The following is a 26,505-nucleotide window of genomic DNA, read 5'->3' on the forward strand; positions in this document are numbered from 1 at the left end:
TCAGACTGAGGGTTATATAGTGTAAGGAGCAGAGTCTCCAGCAGCACAGAGGATGTCAGGAGAGGAGAGCTGACCACATGGAGATCAGACTGAGGGTTATATAGAGTAAGGAGCAGAGTCTCCAGCAGCACAGAGGATGTCAGGAGAGGAGCGCTGACCACATGGAGATCAGACTGAGGGTTATATAGTGTAAGGAGCAGAGTGTCCAGCAGCACAGAGGATGTCAGGAGAGGAGCACTAACCACATGGAGATCAGACTGAGGGTTATATAGTGTAAGGAGCAGAGTCTCCAGCAGCACAGAGGATGTCAGGAGAGGAGAACTGACCACATGGAGATCAGACTGAGGGTTATATAGTGTAAGGAGCAGAGTCTCCAGCAGCACAGAGGATGTCAGGAGAGGAGAGCTGACCACATGGAGATCAGACTGAGGGTTATATAGTGTAAGGAGCAGAGTCTCCAGCAGCACAGAGGATGTCAGGAGAGGAGCGCTGACCACATGGAGATCAGACTGAGGGTTATATAGTGTAAGGAGCAGAGTCTCCAGCAGCACAGAGGATGTCAGGAGAGGAGAGCTGACCACATGGAGATCAGACTGAGGGTTATATAGTGTAAGGAGCAGAGTCTCCAGCAGCACAGAGGATGTCAGGAGAGGAGCGCTGACCACATGGAGATCAGACTGAGGGTTATATAGTGTAAGGAGCAGAGTCTCCAGCAGCACAGAGGATGTCAGGAGAGGAGCGCTGACCACATGGAGATCAGACTGAGGGTTATATAGTGTAAGGTGCAGAGTCTCCAGCAGCACAGAGGATGTCAGGAGAGGAGAGCTGACCACATGGAGATCAGACTGAGGGTTATATAGTGTAAGGAGCAGAGTCTCCAGCAGCACAGAGGATGTCAGGAGAGGAGCACTGACCACATGGAGATCAGACTGAGAGTTATATAGTGTAAGGAGCAGAGTCTCCAGCAGCACAGAGGATGTCAGGAGAGGAGCGCTGACCACATGGAGATCAGACTGAGGGTTATATAGTGTAAGGAGCAGAGTCTCCAGCAGCACAGAGGATGTCAGGAGAGGAGCGCTGACCACATGGAGATCAGACTGAGGGTTATATAGTGTAAGGTGCAGAGTCTCCAGCAGCACAGAGGATGTCAGGAGAGGAGAGCTGACCACATGGAGATCAGACTGAGGGGTATATAGTGTAAGGAGCAGAGTCTCCAGCAGCACAGAGGATGTCAGGAGAGGAGCACTGACCACATGGAGATCAGACTGAGGGTTATATAGTGTAAGGAGCAGAGTCTCCAGCAGCACAGAGGATGTCAGGAGAGGAGCGCTGACCACATGGAGATCAGACTGAGGGTTATATAGTGTAAGGAGCAGAGTCTCCAGCAGCACAGAGGATGTCAGGAGAGGAGAGCTGACCACATGGAGATCAGACTGAGGGTTATATAGTGTAAGGAGCAGAGTCTCCAGCAGCACAGAGGATGTCAGGAGAGGAGCACTGACCACATGGAGATCAGACTGAGGGTTATATAGTGTAAGGAGCAGAGTCTCCAGCAGCACAGAGGATGTCAGGAGAGGAGAGCTGACCACATGGAGATCAGACTGAGGGTTATATAGTGTAAGGAGCAGAGTCTCCAGCAGCACAGAGGATGTCAGGAGAGGAGAGCTGACCACATGGAGATCAGACTGAGGGTTATATAGTGTAAGGAGCAGAGTCTCCAGCAGCACAGAGGATTTCAGGAGAGGAGAGCTGACCACATGGAGATCAGACTGAGGGTTATATAGAGTAAGGAGCAGAGTCTCCAGCAGCACAGAGGATTTCAGGAGAGGAGAGCTGACCACATGGAGATCAGACTGAGGGTTATATAGAGTAAGGAGCAGAGTCTCCAGCAGCACAGAGGATGTCAGGAGAGGAGCGCTGACCACATGGAGATCAGACTGAGGGTTATATAGTGTAAGGAGCAGAGTCTCCAGCAGCACAGAGGATGTCAGGAGAGGAGAGCTGACCACATGGAGATCAGACTGAGGGTTATATAGTGTAAGGAGCAGAGTCTCCAGCAGCACAGAGGATGTCAGGAGAGGAGAGCTGACCACATGGAGATCAGACTGAGGGTTATATAGTGTAAGGAGCAGAGTCTCCAGCAGCACAGAGGATGTCAGGAGAGGAGCGCTGACCACATGGAGATCAGACTGAGGGTTATATAGTGTAAGGAGCAGAGTCTCCAGCAGCACAGAGGATGTCAGGAGAGGAGCGCTGACCACATGGAGATCAGACTGAGGGTTATATAGTGTAAGGAGCAGAGTCTCCAGCAGCACAGAGGATGTCAGGAGAGGAGCGCTGACCACATGGAGATCAGACTGAGGGTTATATAGTGTAAGGAGCAGAGTCTCCAGCAGCACAGAGGATGTCAGGAGAGGAGCGCTGACCACATGGAGATCAGACTGAGGGTTATATAGTGTAAGGAGCAGAGTCTCCAGCAGCACAGAGGATGTCAGGAGAGGAGCACTGACCACATGGAGATCAGACTGAGGGTTATATAGTGTAAGGAGCAGAGTGTCCAGCAGCACAGAGGATGTCAGGAGAGGAGAGCTGACCACATGGAGATCAGACTGAGGGTTATATAGTGTAAGGAACAGAGTCTCCAGCAGCACAGAGGATGTCAGGAGAGGAGAGCTGACCACATGGAGATCAGACTGAGGGTTATATAGTGTAAGGAGCAGAGTCTCCAGCAGCACAGAGGATGTCAGGAGAGGAGCGCTGACCACATGGAGATCAGACTGAGGGTTATATAGTGTAAGGAGCAGAGTCTCCAGCAGCACAGAGGATGTCAGGAGAGGAGCACTGACCACATGGAGATCAGACTGAGGGTTATATATTGTAAGGAGCAGAGTCTCCAGCAGCACAGAGGATGTCAGGAGAGGAGAGCTGACCACATGGAGATCAGACTGAGGGTTATATAGTGTAAGGAGCAGAGTCTCCAGCAGCACAGAGGATGTCAGGAGAGGAGAGCTGACCACATGGAGATCAGACTGAGAGTTATATAGTGTAAGGAGCAGAGTCTCCAGCAGCACAGAGGATGTCAGGAGAGGAGCGCTGACCACATGGAGATCAGACTGAGGGTTATATAGTGTAAGGAGCAGAGTCTCCAGCAGCACAGAGGATGTCAGGAGAGGAGAGCTGACCACATGGAGATCAGACTGAGGGTTATATAGTGTAAGGAGCAGAGTCTCCAGCAGCACAGAGGATGTCAGGAGAGGAGAGCTGACCACATGGAGATCAGACTGAGGGTTATATAGTGTAAGGAGCAGAGTGTCCAGCAGCACAGAGGATGTCAGGAGAGGAGCGCTGACCACATGGAGATCAGACTGAGGGTTATATAGTGTAAGGAGCAGAGTCTCCAGCAGCACAGAGGATGTCAGGAGAGGAGCGCTGACCACATGGAGATCAGACTGAGGGTTATATAGTGTAAGGAGCAGAGTCTCCAGCAGCACAGAGGATGTCAGGAGAGGAGAGCTGACCACATGGAGATCAGACTGAGGGTTATATAGTGTAAGGAGCAGAGTCTCCAGCAGCACAGAGGATGTCAGGAGAGGAGAGCTGACCACATGGAGATCAGACTGAGGATTATATAGTGTAAGGAGCAGAGTCTCCAGCAGCACAGAGGATGTCAGGAGAGGAGCACTGACCACATGGAGATCAGACTGAGGGTTATATAGTGTAAGGAGCAGAGTCTCCAGCAGCACAGAGGATGTCAGGAGAGGAGAGCTGACCACATGGAGATCAGACTGAGGGTTATATAGTGTAAGGAGCGGAGTCTCCAGCAGCACAGAGGATGTCAGGAGAGGAGCGCTGACCACATGGAGATCAGACTGAGGGTTATATAGTGTAAGGAGCAGAGTCTCCAGCAGCACAGAGGATGTCAGGAGAGGAGAGCTGACCACATGGAGATCAGACTGAGGGTTATATAGTGTAAGGAGCAGAGTCTCCAGCAGCACAGAGGATGTCAGGAGAGGAGCACTGACCACATGGAGATCAGACTGAGGGTTATATAGTGTAAGGAGCAGAGTGTCCAGCAGCACAGAGGATGTCAGGAGAGGAGCGCTGACCACATGGAGATCAGACTGAGGGTTATATAGTGTAAGGAGCAGAGTCTCCAGCAGCACAGAGGATGTCAGGAGAGGAGCGCTGACCACATGGAGATCAGACTGAGGGTTATATAGTGTAAGGAGCAGAGTGTCCAGCAGCACAGAGGATGTCAGGAGAGGAGAGCTGACCACATGGAGATCAGACTGAGGGTTATATAGTGTAAGGAGCAGAGTCTCCAGCAGCACAGAGGATGTCAGGAGAGGAGAGCTGACCACATGGAGATCAGACTGAGGGTTATATAGTGTAAGGAGCAGTCTCCAGCAGCACAGAGGATGTCAGGAGAGGAGCACTGACCACATGGAGATCAGACTGAGGGTTATATAGTGTAAGGAGCAGAGTCTCCAGCAGCACAGAGGATGTCAGGAGAGGAGCACTGACCACATGGAGATCAGACTGAGGGTTATATAGTGTAAGGAGCAGAGTCTCCAGCAGCACAGAGGATGTCAGGAGAGGAGCACTGACCACATGGAGATCAGACTGAGGGTTATATAGTGTAAGGAGCGGAGTCTCCAGCAGCACAGAGGATGTCAGGAGAGGAGCACTGACCACATGGAGATCAGACTGAGGGTTATATAGTGTAAGGAGCAGAGTCTCCAGCAGCACAGAGGATGTCAGGAGAGGAGAGCTGACCACATGGAGATCAGACTGAGGGTTATATAGTGTAAGGAGCAGAGTCTCCAGCAGCACAGAGGATGTCAGGAGAGGAGAGCTGACCACATGGAGATCAGACTGAGGGTTATATAGTGTAAGGAGCAGAGTCTCCAGCAGCACAGAGGATGTCAGGAGAGGAGAGCTGACCACATGGAGATCAGACTGAGGGTTATATAGTGTAAGGAGCAGAGTCTCCAGCAGCACAGAGGATGTCAGGAGAGGAGAGCTGACCACATGGAGATCAGACTGAGGGTTATATAGTGTAAGGAGCAGAGTCTCCAGCAGCACAGAGGATGTCAGGAGAGGAGCACTGACCACATGGAGATCAGACTGAGGGTTATATAGTGTAAGGAGCAGAGTCTCCAGCAGCACAGAGGATGTCAGGAGAGGAGAGCTGACCACATGGAGATCAGACTGAGGGTTATATAGTGTAAGGAGCAGAGTCTCCAGCAGCACAGAGGATGTCAGGAGAGGAGCGCTGACCACATGGAGATCAGACTGAGGGTTATATAGTGTAAGGAGCAGAGTCTCCAGCAGCACAGAGGATGTCAGGAGAGGAGCGCTGACCACATGGAGATCAGACTGAGGGTTATATAGTGTAAGGAGCAGAGTCTCCAGCAGCACAGAGGATGTCAGGAGAGGAGAGCTGACCACATGGAGATCAGACTGAGGGTTATATAGTGTGTACGGGTTAATCACAGTTTACTGCATTGTTGTAGATTTGTGATGTAATATATAATCTGGCCAGTAGAGGGCAGCAGTGAGAGGCCGGAGTTTGAGCGCAGGGGTTTTGGCGGTTGGAGGAGTTGAAGGCGAGTCTTGGTGGAAGTGAAGCTGTGGATCCTTGAGGAAAATCAAAGTGCGACTCTGGACCTGCTGTTGGTGACTCTGGGACGCATTGTTTGGCTTGATATGAGCTGACTTGGTGAGGATAACCAAGGACACAGCATCTTGGGCTAGGCCACGTGAGGCCTCTTTTTTAAGGTCTTAGAGACGCACTGCCTTGGAGAGATCGGCGTTTCTGATTACATGGGACTCAGCCCAGCAAGGATCTTTCTACTTCAGTCTCAGGACGCACCGGCACCATCTTACATCAGAATCTATATGCGGATATAGAAATTACTTTATGGAGGTCCAGTTAGGAGGAAAAGCCTCTTCTGTAAGAGACACTTCAAAAACTGCTCTGAGTAGGCGATTACTAACGTGCTAGCACAACACTGTCGTTTTATGGATTGATACATAGAAAGGGTTAATCGCGTGTATTTTGCTCGCATATAACTGTTAATTCTGTTAAAGGGGTTGTCCGGTCTAAATCGATAGGACTGCAGTCCCCCTGTGTGTCCCCCTGTGGACTGCAGACCCATGAATCCCCCCAGTGCGCTCACTCTGCTCTGCGGGGGATTCACTGGTTTCAGACCCGGAATGGAGGGTATATAGGAGTTATATGACTCGCCCCCTGGCCCGCCTGGGGAACCCGGAACCGGGCCTTTGGTGGGATGCTGGGGGTTGTAGTCACCGTGGCGATGACTCGGTCCCGTGGCTCAGGGCGGTCAAACCAGTGGCGGAACTATTTATGTGGTTTTCATTATTTTCTAATGTCCGACTACGCCACCCGTGGATTGCGGTCAGGGATGACCGCCGCTGCAGGGCAGACCGCTGAGGCTGGTGTTGGTGAGCAGCACAGGGGTAGGACAACTCCCCACGGGAAGAGTGTAGCCCCAGGGCCGTGTAGGTGAATGATGGGGGTGATGGTGCGCGGGAATAATAACTCAGAGTCTCTGTAATGCAGTCCAGGGTATTTACTCACAGTTCGTTACTCCACGTTACTCCGGCCGGCTGTAACTTCCCGCGTCGCACCGTGTTCACCAGGTGAGGGGGCTCGGCCAACTCTCAGATAATTTTGGAGCGCTTCGCAGGACCCCCTTCTCGTGTCCTTCCTCTGGCCTGTCATACCCCACCAGTGACCACGCTTCTGTCCGGCTGCCTCGGGCCTTCTCTGGGTAAACTTGGCGCCAGTTTCCCTGACCCTATGTGCTGCCCTCCTAGCGGGTGTAGCGAGGGGCTGCACCATATAAAATGTCACAGCCTCCGGTTTCTAGCTGAGGGTAGTTCCCCGCCTCCACTAGTTTCGGGGACCGGTCTCCCCCTTGGCCTGACCCCTCTACTCAGGTAGATGCGGGCGTGCGGTGGCTATCAGCCGGTCCACACCCCTGGGGTCCCTTCTCTCCTCTGTGTTCCTGGAGCCTCCTCCGCTCTTCTTCATCTCTTCTCCCCTACTCTCTCTCTCTCTTCAGTGCTGACTGGGCCTCACAGGCTAGACCCGCGTCCGGAGCAGAGCTCCTCCGAGTCCTGCTCTGTCACATCTTCTCTCTGACTCCACTGAACCGACTCCTCCCTGAACTAAGATGGTGCCCACCTTTTGTACCTCCCTCTAGGTGCACCCAAAAACTGCTTCCTCCCTGCTCCTGCACTACCGGGTTCCCCTTTTCCTAGGTGTTCCCTCCCCCCACTCCAGCCAGGGACAGGGACTGTCGCGCTCTACTTGGAGCATATCGGTCGCGCTGCCCCCTGGACATGTGGTGTAATGCATGCAGGTGTCAGGGTCCTGATCCACACTCCATCCTTACCTGAGAGTGAGATATTGCACATCTGGTTGAGATGCAGTACCTCTGTAGCAACCAAACCCCCAGGGCGCTACATATACATACCCCAGCCAGTGGGCGTGGCCAACTAGAGGGCGTGGCCTTGCTCCATACAAGTGTATAGTGTACAGAGTCCTTCCCCGTGAGGAGGTGGCGGCGCGCAGAGTCCTTCCCCGTGAGGAGGTGGCGACGCGCAGAGTCCTTCCCTGTGAGGAGGTGGCGGTGCGCAGAGTCCTTCCCCGTGAGGAGGTGGCGGCGCGCAGAGTCCTTCCCTGTGAGGAGGTGGCGGCGCGCAGAGTCCTTCCCTGTGAGGAGGTGGCGGAGCGCAGAGTCCTTCCCCGTGAGGAGGTGGCGGTGCGCAGAGTCCTTCTCTGTGAGGAAGTAGCGGCGCGCAGAGTCATTCCCCGTGAGGAGGTCGCGGCGCGCAGAGTCATTCCCCGTGAGAAGGTGGCGGCGCGCAGAGTCCCTCCCCATGAGAAGGTGTCGGCGCGCAGAGTCCTTCCCCGTGAGGAGGTGGCGGTGCGCAGAGTCCTTCCCCGTGAGGAGGTGGCGGCGCGCTGAGTCATGCCCCGTGAGGAGGTGGTGTGGCGCCCCTGCGGGTTCAGTCGCCACGGAGGTACTGCATCTCACCCAGAGGTGTGGTGTCTCCTTCTCTCAGGTAAGGAGGGAGTGATGCCCGGAACCCCAACACCCGCATTCAACACTACACTACTCCAGTCCGGCTGGAAGGGCAAGACGCACCTTGCTCACTGCTGAGCCCTGTCCCTGGCTGGAGTGGGGGGAACCAAGAGAGGAGGAACCATGTAGTGGGTGTGGGTGGAGGAAGGAGTTTAGGGGAGCACTTCAGGAGTAGTATAAAAAGGGGTGAAATCATCTAGAAGGAGTCCAGTCAGAGAAGACAGTGAGAGGAGAAGTAGTGGGAGCAGGAGCTCTGCTCAGGAGGAGCGGGCCTGAGTGAGAGAGGCCCAGGAGGTGAGACTGACTGAGGAGCTAAGCTCTACCTGTGGAGAGCTGAACCAACTCTGCTGCATTACCAACATTACCCTTTTATTGACCGCCCTGGGTCACAGACCGGGTCACCGCCACTGTGACATCTCCCCTAGCAATGACCGACCCGGCTACCGAGTACCCCACAGCCCAGGGGGCATGTCAGTGGAGGCGCGCAGAGTCGTTCCCCGTGAGGAGTTGGCGGCGCGCGGAGTCGTTCCCCGTGAGGAGGTGGCGACGCACAGAGTCGTTCCCCGTGAGGAGTTGGCGGCGCGCAGAGTCGTTCCCCGTGAGGAGTTGGCGGCGCGCAGAGTCGTTCCCCGTGAGGAGGTGGCGGCGCACAGAGTCGTTCCCCGTGAGGAGGTGGCGGCGCGCAGAGTCCTTCTCTGGTCCTTCAGCCGTTCTTAAGATATTAACAGTTCTGTTTTGTTTACGGCCTGTTGCTTAGGAGACCAACCACCGCTGCACAGTGTTTACAGGCTCCTTTAAGCTTGTAAGTGCTGCTCTGTAGCTAGCAGTATTCGCTGGACTATGCTTTTAGCTCCAAAAACCTGGGAGTTTCTACGCCGTGCTTACAAGCTGGGCAGCAGTGGTGGTCGGTCTCCTAGGCATCGAGCTGTAAACAAAAGAAAAGTGTTAATATCTGAAGAACGGCTACAAATGTAAATAAGCAGTAAATTGCAAAAGTGCTCAAATTTACAAGAACTATCGGAAAATATCCATGAAGATGGGAATATCCCTCCAAGGATCACACGCATCTTATAATAGCCTTGGAAAGTCCCAAAGAGACTGAGACTCGCAAATCATTTAATATTATGGAATAATTCAGCGTAAATCACAGATTTTAGGACCAAACATCTGAAACCACAAATATCCTGCAAGAGTCCTGGAAAGAGTCACAGATTCCCTTTCTGGGCGGAGAACTTGCATGGTCTTTCTCATTGGGAGGGAGCAGAGCGTTAGGTCGTGCCCACACTTATACGGAGCGCTCTGCTGGGCGTTCACATCCAAACTCCGATAGATACGGAGGTGAAGCCGGGACTGAAAGGGGTAAAAGGAAGGAATAATGTTCTTCTGGTCACGTGTTGTCAGGTTTACACCATATCGCATTTTTATTTTTGACGTAAAGAAAAACATAATTGATCAAACTTTTTACTCCTCAAAAAAGAATATCAAAGACGTCTCCGTTTTTCCCCCATTGATAGGAGACCCTCTGAGTCGTAAAGCGTTTGTTTCAATGTCTAAAAATTATATGTCTAAAATATTTTTGGGCAAAATATTAAAAAAAAAATTCCCAAAGTAAAAAAAAAAAAAAGTTGAAATCCCTTAATTTTCGAGTCCGTGGAGAGCAGCCTACAGCCGGAGATGTCCATCCAGAGGACCACACGACCCCATGCGATGCCAGGAACTCTGGACATTTGGAAAAATACCCGTCCTCACTAACACAATATCTGTGAACATGGGCAGATTGTCCGTCCTCGGCCTCCGGGGGACTCTCAGCCCCAACCTGAGCTGGGGTCCACTGTCTCCGGATGGCGACGTCCTGCTGGATCCCATGGGTGGACGATCTGTGGTCTCCACCTTCCAGCGACGGTAGGTGTCCATGTCTTGTCTACTGCGCACCCTACAAGTCTTCAGTGTGGTGGACAGCAATGACGTGTGACCCTTGGACCCTCCTTCTCGTGGTTGTGTTGCAGACCCTCGATGTCGCCACGTCCATCACTTTACAGGATGCTGACCAGCCGACGCTTCTTCTTTCTCATACTAAGACATAAACTTCGAGTCAGGAACAGTCCGGCCAAGAATATGGCGAGCGGCCACCCAGCGAGCAGGACGACTGTCCGTGGAGACCACGTCTTCCCAAGTCCCAGACGCTGAGCCCCCAGGTCCTTCCATGGACCTTCACTCTGTAGCCCTAGAGAAAATGAGAAGGTTCAGTGCGGGGGTCCGTCAGGTCAATGCTCCTAATAAATGTTATAGATTTCTACAGACACAAGCCTGGCGAGGAATCCTACAGGAGAAGCCACCAACAATGGCACTAATATACAGGCACTCTGTGACCATGGCACTGGATTAGCAGTACTGGATGGCACTATTATATGTGCACTGTATGGCACTACTCTATAGACATTGTATGCCACCATGATATACTTACTGTATAGTACTACTCTATAGGCATTGTACGACACTATTATATATCTACTGAATAGCACTATAAAATACTTACTATATGCCACTATTATATACTTACTGTATGGCACTATTATATAAGTACTGTATGGCATTACTCTATAGACATTGTATGGGACTACTCTATAGGAATTGTAGGGTACTGTTATGTATGTACCGTATGGCACTACTCTATAGGAATTGTAGGGTACTGTTATGTATGTACTGTATGGCACTACTCTATAGGAATTGTAGGGTACTGTTATGTATGTACCGTATGGCACTACTCTATAGGAATTGTAGGGTACTGTTATGTATGTACCGTATGGCACTACTCTATAGGAATTGTAGGGTACTGTTATGTATGTACCGTATGGCACTACTCTATAGGAATTGTAGGGTACTGTTATGTATGTACCGTATGGCACTACTCTATAGGAATTGTAGGGTACTGTTATGTATGTACCGTATGGCACTACTCTATAGGAATTGTAGGGTACTGTTATGTATGTACCGTATGGCACTACTCTATAGGAATTGTAGGGTACTGTTATGTATGTACCGTATGGCACTACTCTATAGGAATTGTAGGGTACTGTTATATATGTACCGTATGGCACTACTCTATAGGAATTGTAGGGTACTGTTATGTATGTACCGTATGGCACTACTCTATAGGAATTGTAGGGTACTGTTATGTATGTACCGTATGGCACTACTCTATAGGAATTGTAGGGTACTGTTATGTATGTACCGTATGGCACTACTCTATAGGAATTGTAGGGTACTGTTATGTATGTACCGTATGGCACTACTCTATAGGAATTGTAGGGTACTGTTATGTATGTACCGTATGGCACTACTCTATAGGAATTGTAGGGTACTGTTATGTATGTACCGTATGGCACTACTCTATAGGAATTGTAGGGTACTGTTATGTATGTACCGTATGGCACTACTCCATAGGAATTGTATGGTACAGTTATGTATGTACCGTATGGCACTACTCCATAGGAATTGTAGGTACTGTTATGTATGTACCGTACGGCACTACTATATAGGAATTGTAGGGTACAGTTATGTATGTAACGTATGGCACTACTCTATAGGAATTGTAGGGTACTGTTATGTATGTACCGTATGGCACTACTCCATAGGAATTGTAGGGTACTGTTATGTATGTACCGTATGGCACTACTCTATAGGAATTGTGGGGTACTGTTATGTATGTACCGTATGGCACTACTCTATAGGAATTGTAGGGTACTGTTATGTATGTACCGTATGGCACTACTCTATAGGAATTGTAGGGTACTGTTATACATGTACCGTATGGCACTACTCTATAGGAATTGTGGGGTACTGTTATGTATGTACCGTATGGCACTACTCTATAGGAATTGTAGGGTACTGTTATGTATGTACCGTATGGCACTACTCTATAGGAATTGTAGGGTACTGTTATACATGTACCGTATGGCACTACTCTATAGGAATTGTGCGGTACTGTTATCTATGTACCATATGGCACTACTCTATAGGAATTGTGGGGTACTGTTATATATGTACCGTATGGCACTACTCTATAGGAATTGTGGGGTACTGTTATATATGTACCGTATGGCACTACTCTATAGGAATTGGTGGGGTACTGTTATATATGTACCGTATGGCACTACTCTATAGGAATTGTAGGGTACTGTTATATATGTACCGTATGGCACTACTCTATAGGAATTGTAGGGTACTGTTATATATGTACCGTATGGCACTACTCTATAGGAATTGTAGGGTACTGTTATATATGTACCGTATGGCACTACTCTATAGGAATTGTAGGGTACTGTTATACATGTACCGTATGGCACTACTCTATAGGAATTGTAGGGTACTGTTATATATGTACCGTATGGCACTACTCTATAGGAATTGTATGGTAGTGTTATGTATGTACCGTATGGCACTACTCTATAGGAATTGTAGGGTACTGTTATACATGTACCGTATGGCACTACTCTATAGGAATTGTAGGGTACAGTTATATATGTACCGTATGGCACTACTCTATAGGAATTGTAGGGTACTGTTATACATGTACCGTATGGCACTACTCTATAGGAATTGTAGGGTACTGTTATACATGTACCGTATGGCACTACTCTATAGGAATTGTAGGGTACTGTTATATATGTACCGTATGACACTACTCTATAGGAATTGTAGGGTACTGTTATATATGTACCGTATGGCACTACTCTATAGGAATTGTAGGGTACTGTTATATATGTACCGTATGGCACTACTCTATAGGAATTGTAGGGTACTGTTATATATGTACCGTATGGCACTACTCTATAGGAATTGTATGGTAGTGTTATGTATGTACCGTATGGCACTACTCTATAGGAATTGTAGGGTACTGTTATACATGTACCGTATGGCACTACTCCATAGGAATTGTAGGGTACAGTTATGTATGTACCGTATGGCACTACTCTATAGGAATTGTAGGGTACTGTTATATATGTACCGTATGGCACTAGTCTATAGGAATTGTAGGGTACTGTTATATATGTACCGTATGGCACTAGTCTATAGGAATTGTAGGGTACTGTTATGTATGTACCGTATGGCACTACTCTATAGGAATTGTAGGGTACTGTTATATATGTACCGTATGGCACTACTCTATAGGAATTGTAGGGTACTGTTATGTATGTACCGTATGGCACTACTCTATAGGAATTGTAGGGTACTGTTATATATGTACCATATGGCACTACTCTATAGGAATTGTAGGGTACTGTTATGTATGTACCGTATGGCACTACTCTATAGGAATTGTAGGGTACAGTTATATATGTACCGTATGGCACTACTCTATAGGAATTGTAGGGTACTGTTATATATGTACCATATGGCACTACTCTATAGGAATTGTAGGGTACTGTTATATATGTACCGTATGGCACTAGTCTATAGGAATTGTAGGGTACTGTTGTATATGTACCGTATGGCACTAGTCTATAGGAATTGTAGGGTACTGTTATATATGTACCGTATGGCACTACTCTATAGGAATTGTAGGGTACTGTTATGTATGTACCGTATGGCACTACTCTATAGGAATTGTAGGGTACTGTTATATATGTACCGTATGGCACTAGTCTATAGGAATTGTAGGGTACTGTTGTATATGTACCGTATGGCACTACTCTATAGGAATTGTAGGGTACTGTTGTATATGTACCATATGGCACTACTCTATAGGAATTGTAGGGTACTGTTATGTATGTACCGTATGGCACTACTCTATAGGAATTGTAGGGTACTGTTATACATGTACCGTATGGCACTACTCTATAGGAATTGTAGGGTACTGTTATACATGTACCCTATGGCACTACTCTATAGGAATTGTAGGGTACAGTTATACATGTACCGTGTGGCACTACTCTATAGGAATTGTAGGGTACTGTTATGTATGTACTGTATGGCACTTATCTATAGGAATTGTAGGGTACTGTTATGTATGTACCGTATGGCACTACTCTATAGGAATTGTAGGGTACTGTTATGTATGTACCGTATGGCACTTATCTATAGGAATTGTAGGGTACTGTTATATATGTACCGTATGACACTACTCTATATGAATTGTGGGGTACTATTATATATGTACCGTATGGCACTACTCTATAGGAATTGTAGGGTACTGTTATGTATGTACCGTATGGCACTACTCTATAGGAATTGTAGGGTACTGTTATACATGTACCGTATGGCACTACTCTATAGGAATTGTAGGGTACAGTTATGTATGTACTGTATGGCACTTATCTATAGGAATTGTAGGGTACTGTTATGTATGTACCGTATGGCACTACTCTATAGGAATTGTAGGGTACTGTTATGTATGTACCGTATGGCACTTATCTATAGGAATTGTAGGGTACTGTTATGTATGTACCGTATGGCACTACTCTATAGGAATTGTAGGGTACTGTTGTATATGTACCGTATGGCACTACTCTATAGGAATTGTAGGGTACTGTTGTATATGTACCATATGGCACTACTCTATAGGAATTGTAGGGTACTGTTATGTATGTACCGTATGGCACTACTCTATAGGAATTGTAGGGTACTGTTATGTATGTACCGTATGGCACTTATCTATAGGAATTGTAGGGTACTGTTATGTATGTACCGTATGGCACTTATCTATAGGAATTGTAGGGTACTGTTATATATGTACCGTATGGCACTACTCTATAGGAATTGTAGGGTACTGTTATGTATGTACCGTATGGCACTACTCTATAGGAATTGTAGGGTACTGTTATACATGTACCGTATGGCACTACTCTATAGGAATTGTAGGGTACTGTTATATATGTACCGTGTGGCACTACTCTATAGGAATTGTAGGGTACTGTTATGTATGTACCGTATGGCACTACTCTATATGAATTGTGGGGTACTGTTATATATGTACTGTATGGCACTACTCTATAGGAATTGTAGGGTACTGTTATGTATGTACTGTATGGCACTTATCTATAGGAATTGTAGGGTACTGTTATGTATGTACCGTATGGCACTACTCTATAGGAATTGTAGGGTACTGTTATGTATGTACCGTATGACACTACTCTATAGGAATTGTAGGGTACTGTTATATATGTACCGTATGGCACTACTCTATAGGAATTGTAGGGTACTGTTATGTATGTACCGTATGACACTACTCTATATGAATTGTGGGGTACTGTTATACATGTACCGTATGGCACTACTCTATAGGAATTGTAGGGTACTGTTATGTATGTACCGTATGGCACTACTCTATAGGAATTGTAGGGTACTGTTATATATGTACCGTATGGCACTAGTCTATAGGAATTGTAGGGTACTGTTGTATATGTACCGTATGGCACTACTCTATAGGAATTGTAGGGTACTGTTGTATATGTACCATATGGCACTACTCTATAGGAATTGTAGGGTACTGTTATGTATGTACCGTATGGCACTACTCTATAGGAATTGTAGGGTACAGTTATGTATGTACCGTATGGCACTACTCTATAGGAATTGTAGGGTACTGTTATACATGTACCGTATGGCACTACTCTATAGGAATTGTAGGGTACTGTTATACATGTACCGTATGGCACTACTCTATAGGAATTGTAGGGTACAGTTATACATGTACCGTGTGGCACTACTCTATAGGAATTGTAGGGTACTGTTATGTATGTACCGTATGACACTACTCTATATGAATTGTGGGGTACTGTTATATATGTACCATATGGCACTACTCTATAGGAATTGTAGGGTACTGTTATGTATGTACCGTATGGCACTACTCTATAGGAATTGTAGGGTACTGTTATACATGTACCGTATGGCACTACTCTATAGGAATTGTAGGGTACAGTTATGTATGTACTGTATGGCACTTATCTATAGGAATTGTAGGGTACTGTTATGTATGTACCGTATGGCACTACTCTATAGGAATTGTAGGGTACTGTTATATATGTACCGTATGGCACTACTCTATAGGAATTGTAGGGTACTGTTATGTATGTACCGTACGGCACTACTCTATAGGAATTGTAGGGTACTGTTATGTATGTACCGTATGGCACTACTCTATAGGAATTGTAGGGTACTGTTGTATATGTACCGTATGGCACTACTCTATAGGAATTGTAGGGTACTGTTATGTATGTACCGTATGGCACTACTCTATATGAATTGTGGGGTACTGTTATATATGTACTGTATGGCACTACTCTATAGGAATTGTAGGGTACTGTTATGTATGTACTGTATGGCACTTATCTATAGGAATTGTAGGGTACTGTTATGTATGTACCGTATGGCACTACTCTATAGGAATTGTAGGGTACTGTTATGTATGTACCGTATGGCACTTATCTATAGGAATTGTAGGGTACTGTTATGTATGTACCGTATGGCACTACTCTATAGGAATTGTAGGGTACTGTTATATATGTACCGTATGGCACTACTCTATAGGAATTGTAGGGTACTGTTGTATATGTACCGTATGGCACTACTCTATAGGAATTGTAGGGTACTGTTGTATATGTACCATATGGCACTACTCTATAGGAATTGTAGGGTACTGTTATGTATGTACCGTATGGCACTACTCTATAGGAATTGTAGGGTACTGTTATGTATGTACCGTATGGCACTACTCTATAGGAATTGTAGGGTACTGTTATGTATGTACCGTATGGCACTACTCTATAGGAATTGTAGGGTACTGTTGTATATGTACCGTATGGCACTACTCTATAGGAATTGGTGGGGTACTGTTATATATGTACCGTATGGCACTACTCTATAGGAATTGTAGGGTACTGTTATATATGTACCGTATGGCACTACTCTATAGGAATTGTAGGGTACTGTTATATATGTACCGTATGGCACTACTCCATAGGAACTGTAGGGTACTGTTGTATATGTACCGTATGACACTACTCTATAGGAATTGTAGGGTACTGTTATATATGTACTGTATGGCACTACTCTATAGGAATTGTAGGGTACTGTTATATATGTACTGTATGGCACTACTCTATAGGAATTGTAGGGTACTGTTATATATGTACCGTATGGCACTACTCTATAGGAATTGTAGGGTACAGTTATGTATGTACCGTATGGCACTACTCTATAGGAATTGTAGGGTACTGTTATGTATGTACCGTATGGCACTACTCTATAGGAATTGTAGGGTACTGTTATGTATGTACCGTATGGCACTACTCTATAGGAATTGGTGGGGTACTGTTATATATGTACCGTATGGCACTACTCTATAGGAATTGGTGGGGTACTGTTATATATGTACTGTATGGCACTACTCTATAGGAATTGTAGGGTACTGTTATGTATGTACCGTATGGCACTACTCTATAGGAATTGTAGGGTACTGTTATATATGTACCGTATGGCACTACTCTATAGGAATTGTAGGGTACTGTTATGTATGTACCGTATGGCACTACTCTATAGGAATTGTAGGGTACTGTTATGTATGTACTGTATGGCACTACTCTATAGGAATTGTAGGGTACAGTTATATATGTACCGTATGGCACTACTCTATAGGAATTGTGGGGTACTGTTATATATGTACCGTATGGCACTACTCTATAGGAATTGGTGGGGTACTGTTATATATGTACCGTATGGCACTACTCTATAGGAATTGTAGGGTACAGTTATATATGTACCGTATGGCACTACTCTATAGGGATTGTAGGGTACTGTTATATATGTACTGTATGGCACTACTCTATAGGAATTGTAGGGTACAGTTATATATGTACCGTATGGCACTACGCTATAGGAATTGTAGGGTACAGTTATATATGTACCGTATGGCACTACGCTATAGGAATTGTAGGGTACTGTTATATATGTACCGTATGGCACTACTCTATAGGAATTGTGCGGTACTGTTATATATGTACCGTATGGCACTACTCTATAGGAATTGTAGGGTACTGTTATATATGTACCGTATGGCACTACTCTGTAGGAATTGTAGGGTACTGTTACGTATGTACCGTATGGCACTACGCTATAGGAATTGTAGGGTACTGTTATATATGTACCGTATGGCACTACTCTATAGGAATTGTGGGGTACTGTTATATATGTACTGTATGGCACTACTCTGTAGGAATTGTAGGGTACTGTTACGTATGTACCGTATGGCACTACGCTATAGGAATTGTAGGGTACTGTTATATATGTACCGTATGGCACTACTCTATAGGAATTGTAGGGTACTGTTATATATGTACCGTATGGCACTACTCTGTAGGAATTGTAGGGTACTGTTACGTATGTACCGTATGGCACTACGCTATAGGAATTGTAGGGTACTGTTATATATGTACCGTATGGCACTACTCTATAGGAATTGTGGGGTACTGTTATATATGTACTGTATGGCACTACTCTGTAGGAATTGTAGGGTACTGTTACGTATGTACCGTATGGCACTACGCTATAGGAATTGTAGGGTACTGTTATATATGTACCGTATGGCACTACTCTATAGGAATTGTGGGGTACTGCTATATATGTACCGTATGGCACTACTCTATAGGAATTGTGGGGTACTGTTATGTATGTACTGTATGGCACTACTCTATAGGAATTGTAGGGTACTGTTATATATGTACCGTATGGCACTACTCTATAGGAATTGTAGGGTACAGTTATATATGTACCGTATGGCACTACTCTATAGGAATTGTAGGGTACTGTTATATATGTACCGTATGGCACTACTCTGTAGGAATTGTAGGGTACTGTTACGTATGTACCGTATGGCACTACGCTATAGGAATTGTAGGGTACTGTTATATATGTACCGTATGGCACTACTCTATAGGAATTGTGGGGTACTGTTATGTATGTACTGTATGGCACTACTCTATAGGAATTGTAGGGTACAGTTATATATGTACCGTATGGCACTACTCTATAGGAATTGTGGGGTACTGTTATATATGTACCGTATGGCACTACTCTATAGGAATTGGTGGGGTACTGTTATATATGTACCGTATGGCACTACTCTATAGGAATTGTAGGGTACAGTTATATATGTACCGTATGGCACTACTCTATAGGGATTGTAGGGTACTGTTATATATGTACTGTATGGCACTACTCTATAGGAATTGTAGGGTACTGTTATGTATGTACCGTATGGCACTACTCTATATGAATTGTAGGGTACAGTTATATATGTACCGTATGGCACTACTCTATAGGAATTGTGGGGTACTGTTATGTATGTACCGTATGGCACTACTCTATAGGAATTGTAGGGTACAGTTATATATGTACCGTATGGCACTACTCTATAGGAATTGTGGGGTACTGTTATGTATGTACCGTATGGCACTACTCTATAGGAATTGTAGGGTACTGTTATGTATGTACTGTATGGCACTACTCTATAGGAATTGTAGGGTACAGTTATATATGTACCGTATGGCACTACTCTATAGGAATTGTGGGGTACTGTTATATATGTACCGTATGGCACTACTCTATAGGAATTGGTGGGGTACTGTTATATATGTACCGTATGGCACTACTCTATAGGAATTGTAGGGTACAGTTATATATGTACCGTATGGCACTACTCTATAGGGATTGTAGGGTACTGTTATATATGTACTGTATGGCACTACTCTATAGGAATTGTAGGGTACTGTTATGTATGTACCGTATGGCACTACTCTATATGAATTGTAGGGTACAGTTATATATGTACCGTATGGCACTACTCTATAGGAATTGTGGGGTACTGCTATATATGTACCGTATGGCACTACTCTATAGGAATTGTGGGGTACTGTTATGTATGTACTGTATGGCACTACTCTATAGGAATTGTAGGGTACTGTTATATATGTACCGTATGGCACTACTCTATAGGAATTGTAGGGTACAGTTATATATGTACCGTATGGCACTACTCTATAGGAATTGTGGGGTACTGTTATATATGTACCGTATGGCACTACTCTATAGGAATTGTAGGGTACTCTTATATATGTACCGTATGGCACTACTCTATAGGAATTGTAGGGTACTGTTGTATATGTACCGTATGGCACTACTCTATAGGAATTGGTGGGGTACTGTTATATATGTACCGTATGGCACTACTCTATAGGAATTGTAGGGTACTGTTATATATGTACCGTATGGCACTACTCCATAGGAACTGTAGGGTACTGTTGTATATGTACCGTATGACACTACTCTATAGGAATTGTAGGGTACTGTTATATATGTACTGTATGGCACTACTCTATAGGAATTGTAGGGTACAGTTATATATGTACCGTATGGCACTACTCTATAGGAATTGTGGGGTACTGTTATATATGTACCGTATGGCACTACTCTATAGGAATTGGTGGGGTACTGTTATATATGTACCGTATGGCACTACTCTATAGGAATTGTAGGGTACAGTTATATATGTACCGTATGGCACTACTCTATAGGGATTGTAGGGTACTGTTATATATGTACTGTATGGCACTACTCTATAGGAATTGTAGGGTACAGTTATATATGTACCGTATGGCACTACGCTATAGGAATTGTAGGGTACTGTTATATATGTACCGTATGGCACTACTCTATAGGAATTGTGGGGTACTGTTATATATGTACCGTATGGCACTACTCTATAGGAATTGTAGGGTACTGTTATATATGTACCGTATGGCACTACTCTATAGGAATTGTGGGGTACTGTTATATATGTACCGTATGGCACTACTCTATAGGAATTGTAGGGTACTGTTATATATGTACCGTATGGCACTACTCTATAGGAATTGTAGGGTACTGTTGTATATGTACCGTATGGCACTACTCTATAGGAATTGTGGGGTACTGCTATATATGTACCGTATGGCACTACTCTATAGGAATTGTGGGGTACTGTTATGTATGTACCGTATGGCACTACTCTATAGGAATTGTAGGGTACTGTTATATATGTACCGTATGGCACTACTCTATAGGAATTGTAGGGTACAGTTATATATGTACCGTATGGCACTACTCTATAGGAATTGTAGGGTACTGTTATATATGTACCGTATGGCACTACTCTATAGGAATTGTAGGGTACTGTTATATATGTACCGTATGGCACTACTCTATAGGAATTGTAGGGTACTGTTATGTATGTACCGTATGGCACTACTCTATAGGAATTGTAGGGTACTGTTATATATGTACCGTATGGCACTACTCTATATGAATTGTAGGGTACAGTTATATATGTACCGTATGGCACTACTCTATAGGAATTGTGGGGTACTGTTATATATGTACCGTATGGCACTACTCTATAGGAATTGTAGGGTACTGTTATATATGTACCGTATGGCACTACTCTATAGGAATTGTGGGGTACTGCTATATATGTACCGTATGGCACTACTCTATAGGAATTGTGGGGTACTGTTATATATGTACCGTATGGCACTACTCTATAGGAATTGTGGGGTACTGCTATATATGTACCGTATGGCACTACTCTATAGGAATTGTGGGGTACTGTTATATATGTACCGTATGACACTACTCTATAGGAATTGTGGGGTACTGTTATATATGTACCGTATGGCACTACTCTATAGGAATTGTAGGGTACTGTTATATATGTACCGTATGGCACTACTCTATAGGAATTGTAGGGTACTGTTATGTATGTACCGTATGGCACTACTCTATAGGAATTGTAGGGTACAGTTATATATGTACCGTATGGCACTACTCTATAGGAATTGTGGGGTACTGTTATATATGTACCGTATGGCACTACTCTATAGGAATTGTAGGGTACTGTTATATATGTACCGTATGGCACTACTCTATAGGAATTGTAGGGTACTGTTATGTATGTACCGTATGGCACTACTCTATAGGAATTGTAGGGTACAGTTATATATGTACCGTATGGCACTACTCTATAGGAATTGTGGGGTACTGTTATATATGTACCGTATGGCACTACTCTATAGGAATTGTAGGGTACTGTTATGTATGTACCGTATGGCACTACTCTATAGGAATTGTAGGGTACTGTTATATATGTACCGTATGGCACTACTCTATAGGAATTGTAGGGTACTGTTATATATGTACCGTATGGCACTACTCTATAGGAATTGTAGGGTACTGTTATGTATGTACCGTATGGCACTACTCTATAGGAATTGTAGGGTACAGTTATATATGTACCGTATGGCACTACTCTATAGGAATTGTGGGGTACTGTTATATATGTACCGTATGGCACTACTCTATAGGAATTGTAGGGTACTGTTATGTATGTACCGTATGGCACTACTCTATAGGAATTGTAGGGTACTGTTATGTATGTACCGTATGGCACTACTCTATAGGAATTGTAGGGTACAGTTATATATGTACCGTATGGCACTACTCTATAGGAATTGTGGGGTACTGTTATATATGTACCGTATGGCACTACTCTATAGGAATTGTAGGGTACTGTTATGTATGTACCGTATGGCACTACTCTATAGGAATTGTAGGGTACAGTTATATATGTACCGTATGGCACTACTCTATAGGAATTGTAGGGTACTGTTATGTATGTACCGTATGGCACTACTCTATAGGAATTGTAGGGTACTGTTATGTATGTACCGTATGGCACTACTCTATAGGAATTGTAGGGTACAGTTATATATGTACCGTATGGCACTACTCTATAGGAATTGTGGGGTACTGTTATATATGTACCGTATGGCACTACTCTATAGGAATTGTAGGGTACTGTTATGTATGTACCGTATGGCACTACTCTATAGGAATTGTAGGGTACAGTTATATATGTACCGTATGGCACTACTCTATAGGAATTGTAGGGTACTGTTATATATGTACCGTATGGCACTACTCTATAGGAATTGTAGGGTACTGTTATATATGTACCGTATGGCACTACTCTATAGGAATTGTAGGGTACTGTTATATATGTACCGTATGGCACTACTCTATAGGAATTGTAGGGTACTGTTATACATGTACCGTGTGGCACTACTCTATAGGAATTGTAGGGTACTGTTATGTATGTACCGTATGGCACTACTCTATATGAATTGTGGGGTACTGTTATGTATGTACCGTATGGCACTACTCTATAGGAATTGTAGGGTACTGTTATATATGTACCGTATGGCACTACTCTATAGGAATTGTAGGGTACTGTTATGTATGTACCGTATGGCACTACTCTATATGAATTGTGGGGTACTGTTATGTATGTACCGTATGGCACTACTCTATAGGAATTGTAGGGTACTGTTATGTATGTACCGTATGGCACTACTCTATAGGAATTGTAGGTACTGTTATATATGTACCGTATGGCACTACTCTATAGGAATTGTAGGGTACTGTTATACATGTACCGTATGGCACTACTCTATAGGAATTGTAGGGTACTGTTATGTATGTACCGTATGGCACTACTCTATAGGAATTGTAGGGTACTGTTATACATGTACCGTATGGCACTACTCTATAGGAATTGTGGGGTACTGTTATATATGTACCGTATGGCACTACTCTATAGACATTTGGCCCAATGCTCCAGACGTTCCTGACTGATGAAGGGCCGCACGTCTCAGGAGCGCTGGGTGAGTGGGGTACGATCTGTGTCTGCAGTCTCTGCTGGAGTAAGATGGGTCATGTCAGCGGTGGTCACCCTCCTCCTCCCCCCATCCCGAGAAACTCGGATTTGTGCCTAAATTTTGTGACTTTTCAAAGCTTTTGGGCAGAATTGTGTGATGGAAGCTTTGGTGGCCCAGGCCCGGTGTTTGCTAGTCCTGGACTCATGGAGACTTGCAGCTTCCCTTTCTTGCCGCTGTCACATTGTCTCTCGGCCATCAATAGTGGAGACCTGACTGGTGGTCCTGACTCGTGGCCCTGACTGGTGTCACCCATCTAGTCTAGAAATGACCAAGGTTTGGGGGTTACCGTGGACACGGAGGAGAACGTCTCTTCTGCGGTAGGTGTCTTCTAGGATGATCCAGCACTGATACTGTCCGGCGTCCGATTCCTGCAGCGCAGAGATCTCTAAATCAGCGATACCGAAGAGTTTCCATGAGATGTGAGTCCGGAGGGACCGTGCGGTCGTCCGGGGGGCCTGTGGGGTCGTCCGGCAGGCCGGACCTGTCTCACTCTGCACCGTACAGTCCCAGAGTTTTTCAGTGAAGTTTTTGAACCAAAGGATCTGAAGTTGGTCGACCTTCTGGTTGCTGGTGATGGTGACCGAGCATGGTAATATGGCGCTGTGACCGACCACTCCGTCCACCGTATGCGCATCATCTACCGCAAACTGGCCAAAAACTGGGAAATAAAGACACTATGAGCGGGAAAACGCGTCCTCTGCTGGTGTGCACATAGTCATACAGAGCGAAGCGGCGGCCAGATGACCCCAGCTTCACCGACCTTCCAGCAGAGATCACAGGAAAAAATCTCTGACACCAAGACGTCCTAACGCCTTAGAGAAGATTAGTTGCCCCTCCTGCACATATTAACTCCGGGTCTACCCCCCCAGCATACACTGTATTAGCTCCAGGTGTACCCCTGTGATTCTGGGTCTACGCCTCCTGCACCCCTCACCCCCGGGTCTACGCCTCCTGCACCCCTCACCCCCGGGTCTACGCCTCCTGCACCCCTCACCCCCGGGTCTACGCCTCCTGCACCTCTCACCCCCAGGTCTACGCCTCCAGCACCCCTCACCCCCGGCCCGGGTCTACGCCTCCTGCACCCCTCACCCCCGGGTCTACGCCTCCTGCACCCCTCACCCCCGGGTCTACGCCTCCTGCACCTCTCACCCCCAGGTCTACGCCTCCAGCACCCCTCACCCCCGGCCCGGGTCTACGCCTCCAGCACCCCTCACCCCCGGGTTAACCCATCCTTCACCTCTCACCCCCGGGTCTACCCTTCCTTCACCTCTCAGCTCCAGGTCTATCCCTCCCGCACATTTCACCCCCAGGTCTAACCCTCCTGCACGTCTCATCCCCACCCCGGTTTACTTCTGCACGTCTCACCCCCGGGTCTACCCCTCCCGAACCTCTCACCCCCGGGTCTACCCCTCCCGCACCTCTCACCCCGGGGTCTACGCCTCCCGTACCCCTCACCCTCTGGTCAACCCCTCCTGCACCTCTCACCCCCGGGCTTACCCCTCCTGCACCTCTCACCCCCGGGTCTATGCCTCCTGCACCCCTCACCCCCGGGTCTACGCCTCCTGCACCCCTCACCCCCAGGTCAACCCCTCCTTCACCTCTCACCCCCGGGTCTACCCTTCCTTCACCTCTCACCCCCAGGTCTATCCCTCCCGCACATTTCACCCCCAGGTCTAACCCTCCTGCACGTCTCACCCCCATCCCGGTTTACTTCTGCACGTCTCACCCCCGGGTCTACCCCTCCCGAACCTCTCACCCCCGGGTCTACCCCTCCCGCACCTCTCACCCCGGGTCTAACCCTCCCGCACCTCTCACCCCGGGGTCTACGCCTCCCGTACCCCTCACCCTCTGGTCAACCCCTCCTGCACCTCTCACCCCCGGGCTTACCCCTCCTGCACCTCTCACCCCCGGGTCTATGCCTCCTGCACCCCTCACCCACGGGTCTACACCTCCTGCACCCCTCACCCCCAGGTCAACCCCTCCTTCACCTCTCACCCCCGGGTCTACCCTTCCTTCACCTCTCACCCCCAGGTCTATCCCTCCCGCACATTTCACCCCCAGGTCTAACCCTCCTGCACGTCTCACCCCCACCCCGGTTTACTTCTGCACGTCTCACCCCCGGGTCTACCCCTCCCGCACCTCTTGCCCCCGGGTCTATCCCTCCTGCACCTCTCACCTCCCCTGGGTCTACTTCTGCACATCTCGCCCCTGGGTCTACCCCTCCCGAACCTCTCACCCCCGGGTCTACCCCTCCTGCACCTCTCACCCCCGGGTCTACCCCTCCTGGACGTCTCATCCCCCTGAGTCTACTTCTGCACGTCTCGCCCCCGGGTCTACCCCTCCTGCACCTCTCACCCCCGGATCTACCCCTCCTGCACCTCTCACCCCCGGGTCTACCCCTCCTGCACCTCTCACCCCCGGGTCTACCCCTCCTGCACCTCTCAACCCCGCGTCTCCCCCTCCCGCACCTCTCACCCCCGGGTCTACCCCTCCTGCACCTCTCACCCCCAGTTCTACCACTCCCGCACCTCTCGTCGCCCCCAGGTCTACCCCTCCTGCACCTCTCACCCTCGGTTCTA

The 26,505-nt window shown here is 46.7% G+C and overlaps 1 protein-coding gene across 1 annotated transcript in view; it reads right to left on the reverse strand.

Moving 5' to 3' along the window:
* Positions 1–9,511: 9,511 nt before the first annotated feature.
* Positions 9,512–26,505, reverse strand: part of LOC141161277 (uncharacterized) — a 43,816-nt gene continuing 26,822 nt past the window's right edge. The window contains exons 3-4 of the mRNA XM_073646075.1: positions 24,213–24,584; positions 9,512–10,341 (exon numbers count right to left, since the gene is read on the reverse strand). Coding sequence (XP_073502176.1) covers positions 10,151–10,341; positions 24,213–24,584 — 563 coding nt within the window. The 3' untranslated portion in view covers positions 9,512–10,150. The remainder of the gene's footprint in view (positions 10,342–24,212; positions 24,585–26,505) is intronic.

Source organism: Phyllobates terribilis, unplaced genomic scaffold (genome assembly GCF_046119375.1).
Source record: "Phyllobates terribilis strain yellow unplaced genomic scaffold, ASM4611937v1 Scaffold_9__5_contigs__length_417890890, whole genome shotgun sequence".
In the NCBI taxonomy this organism is placed as follows: domain Eukaryota; kingdom Metazoa; phylum Chordata; class Amphibia; order Anura; family Dendrobatidae; genus Phyllobates; species Phyllobates terribilis.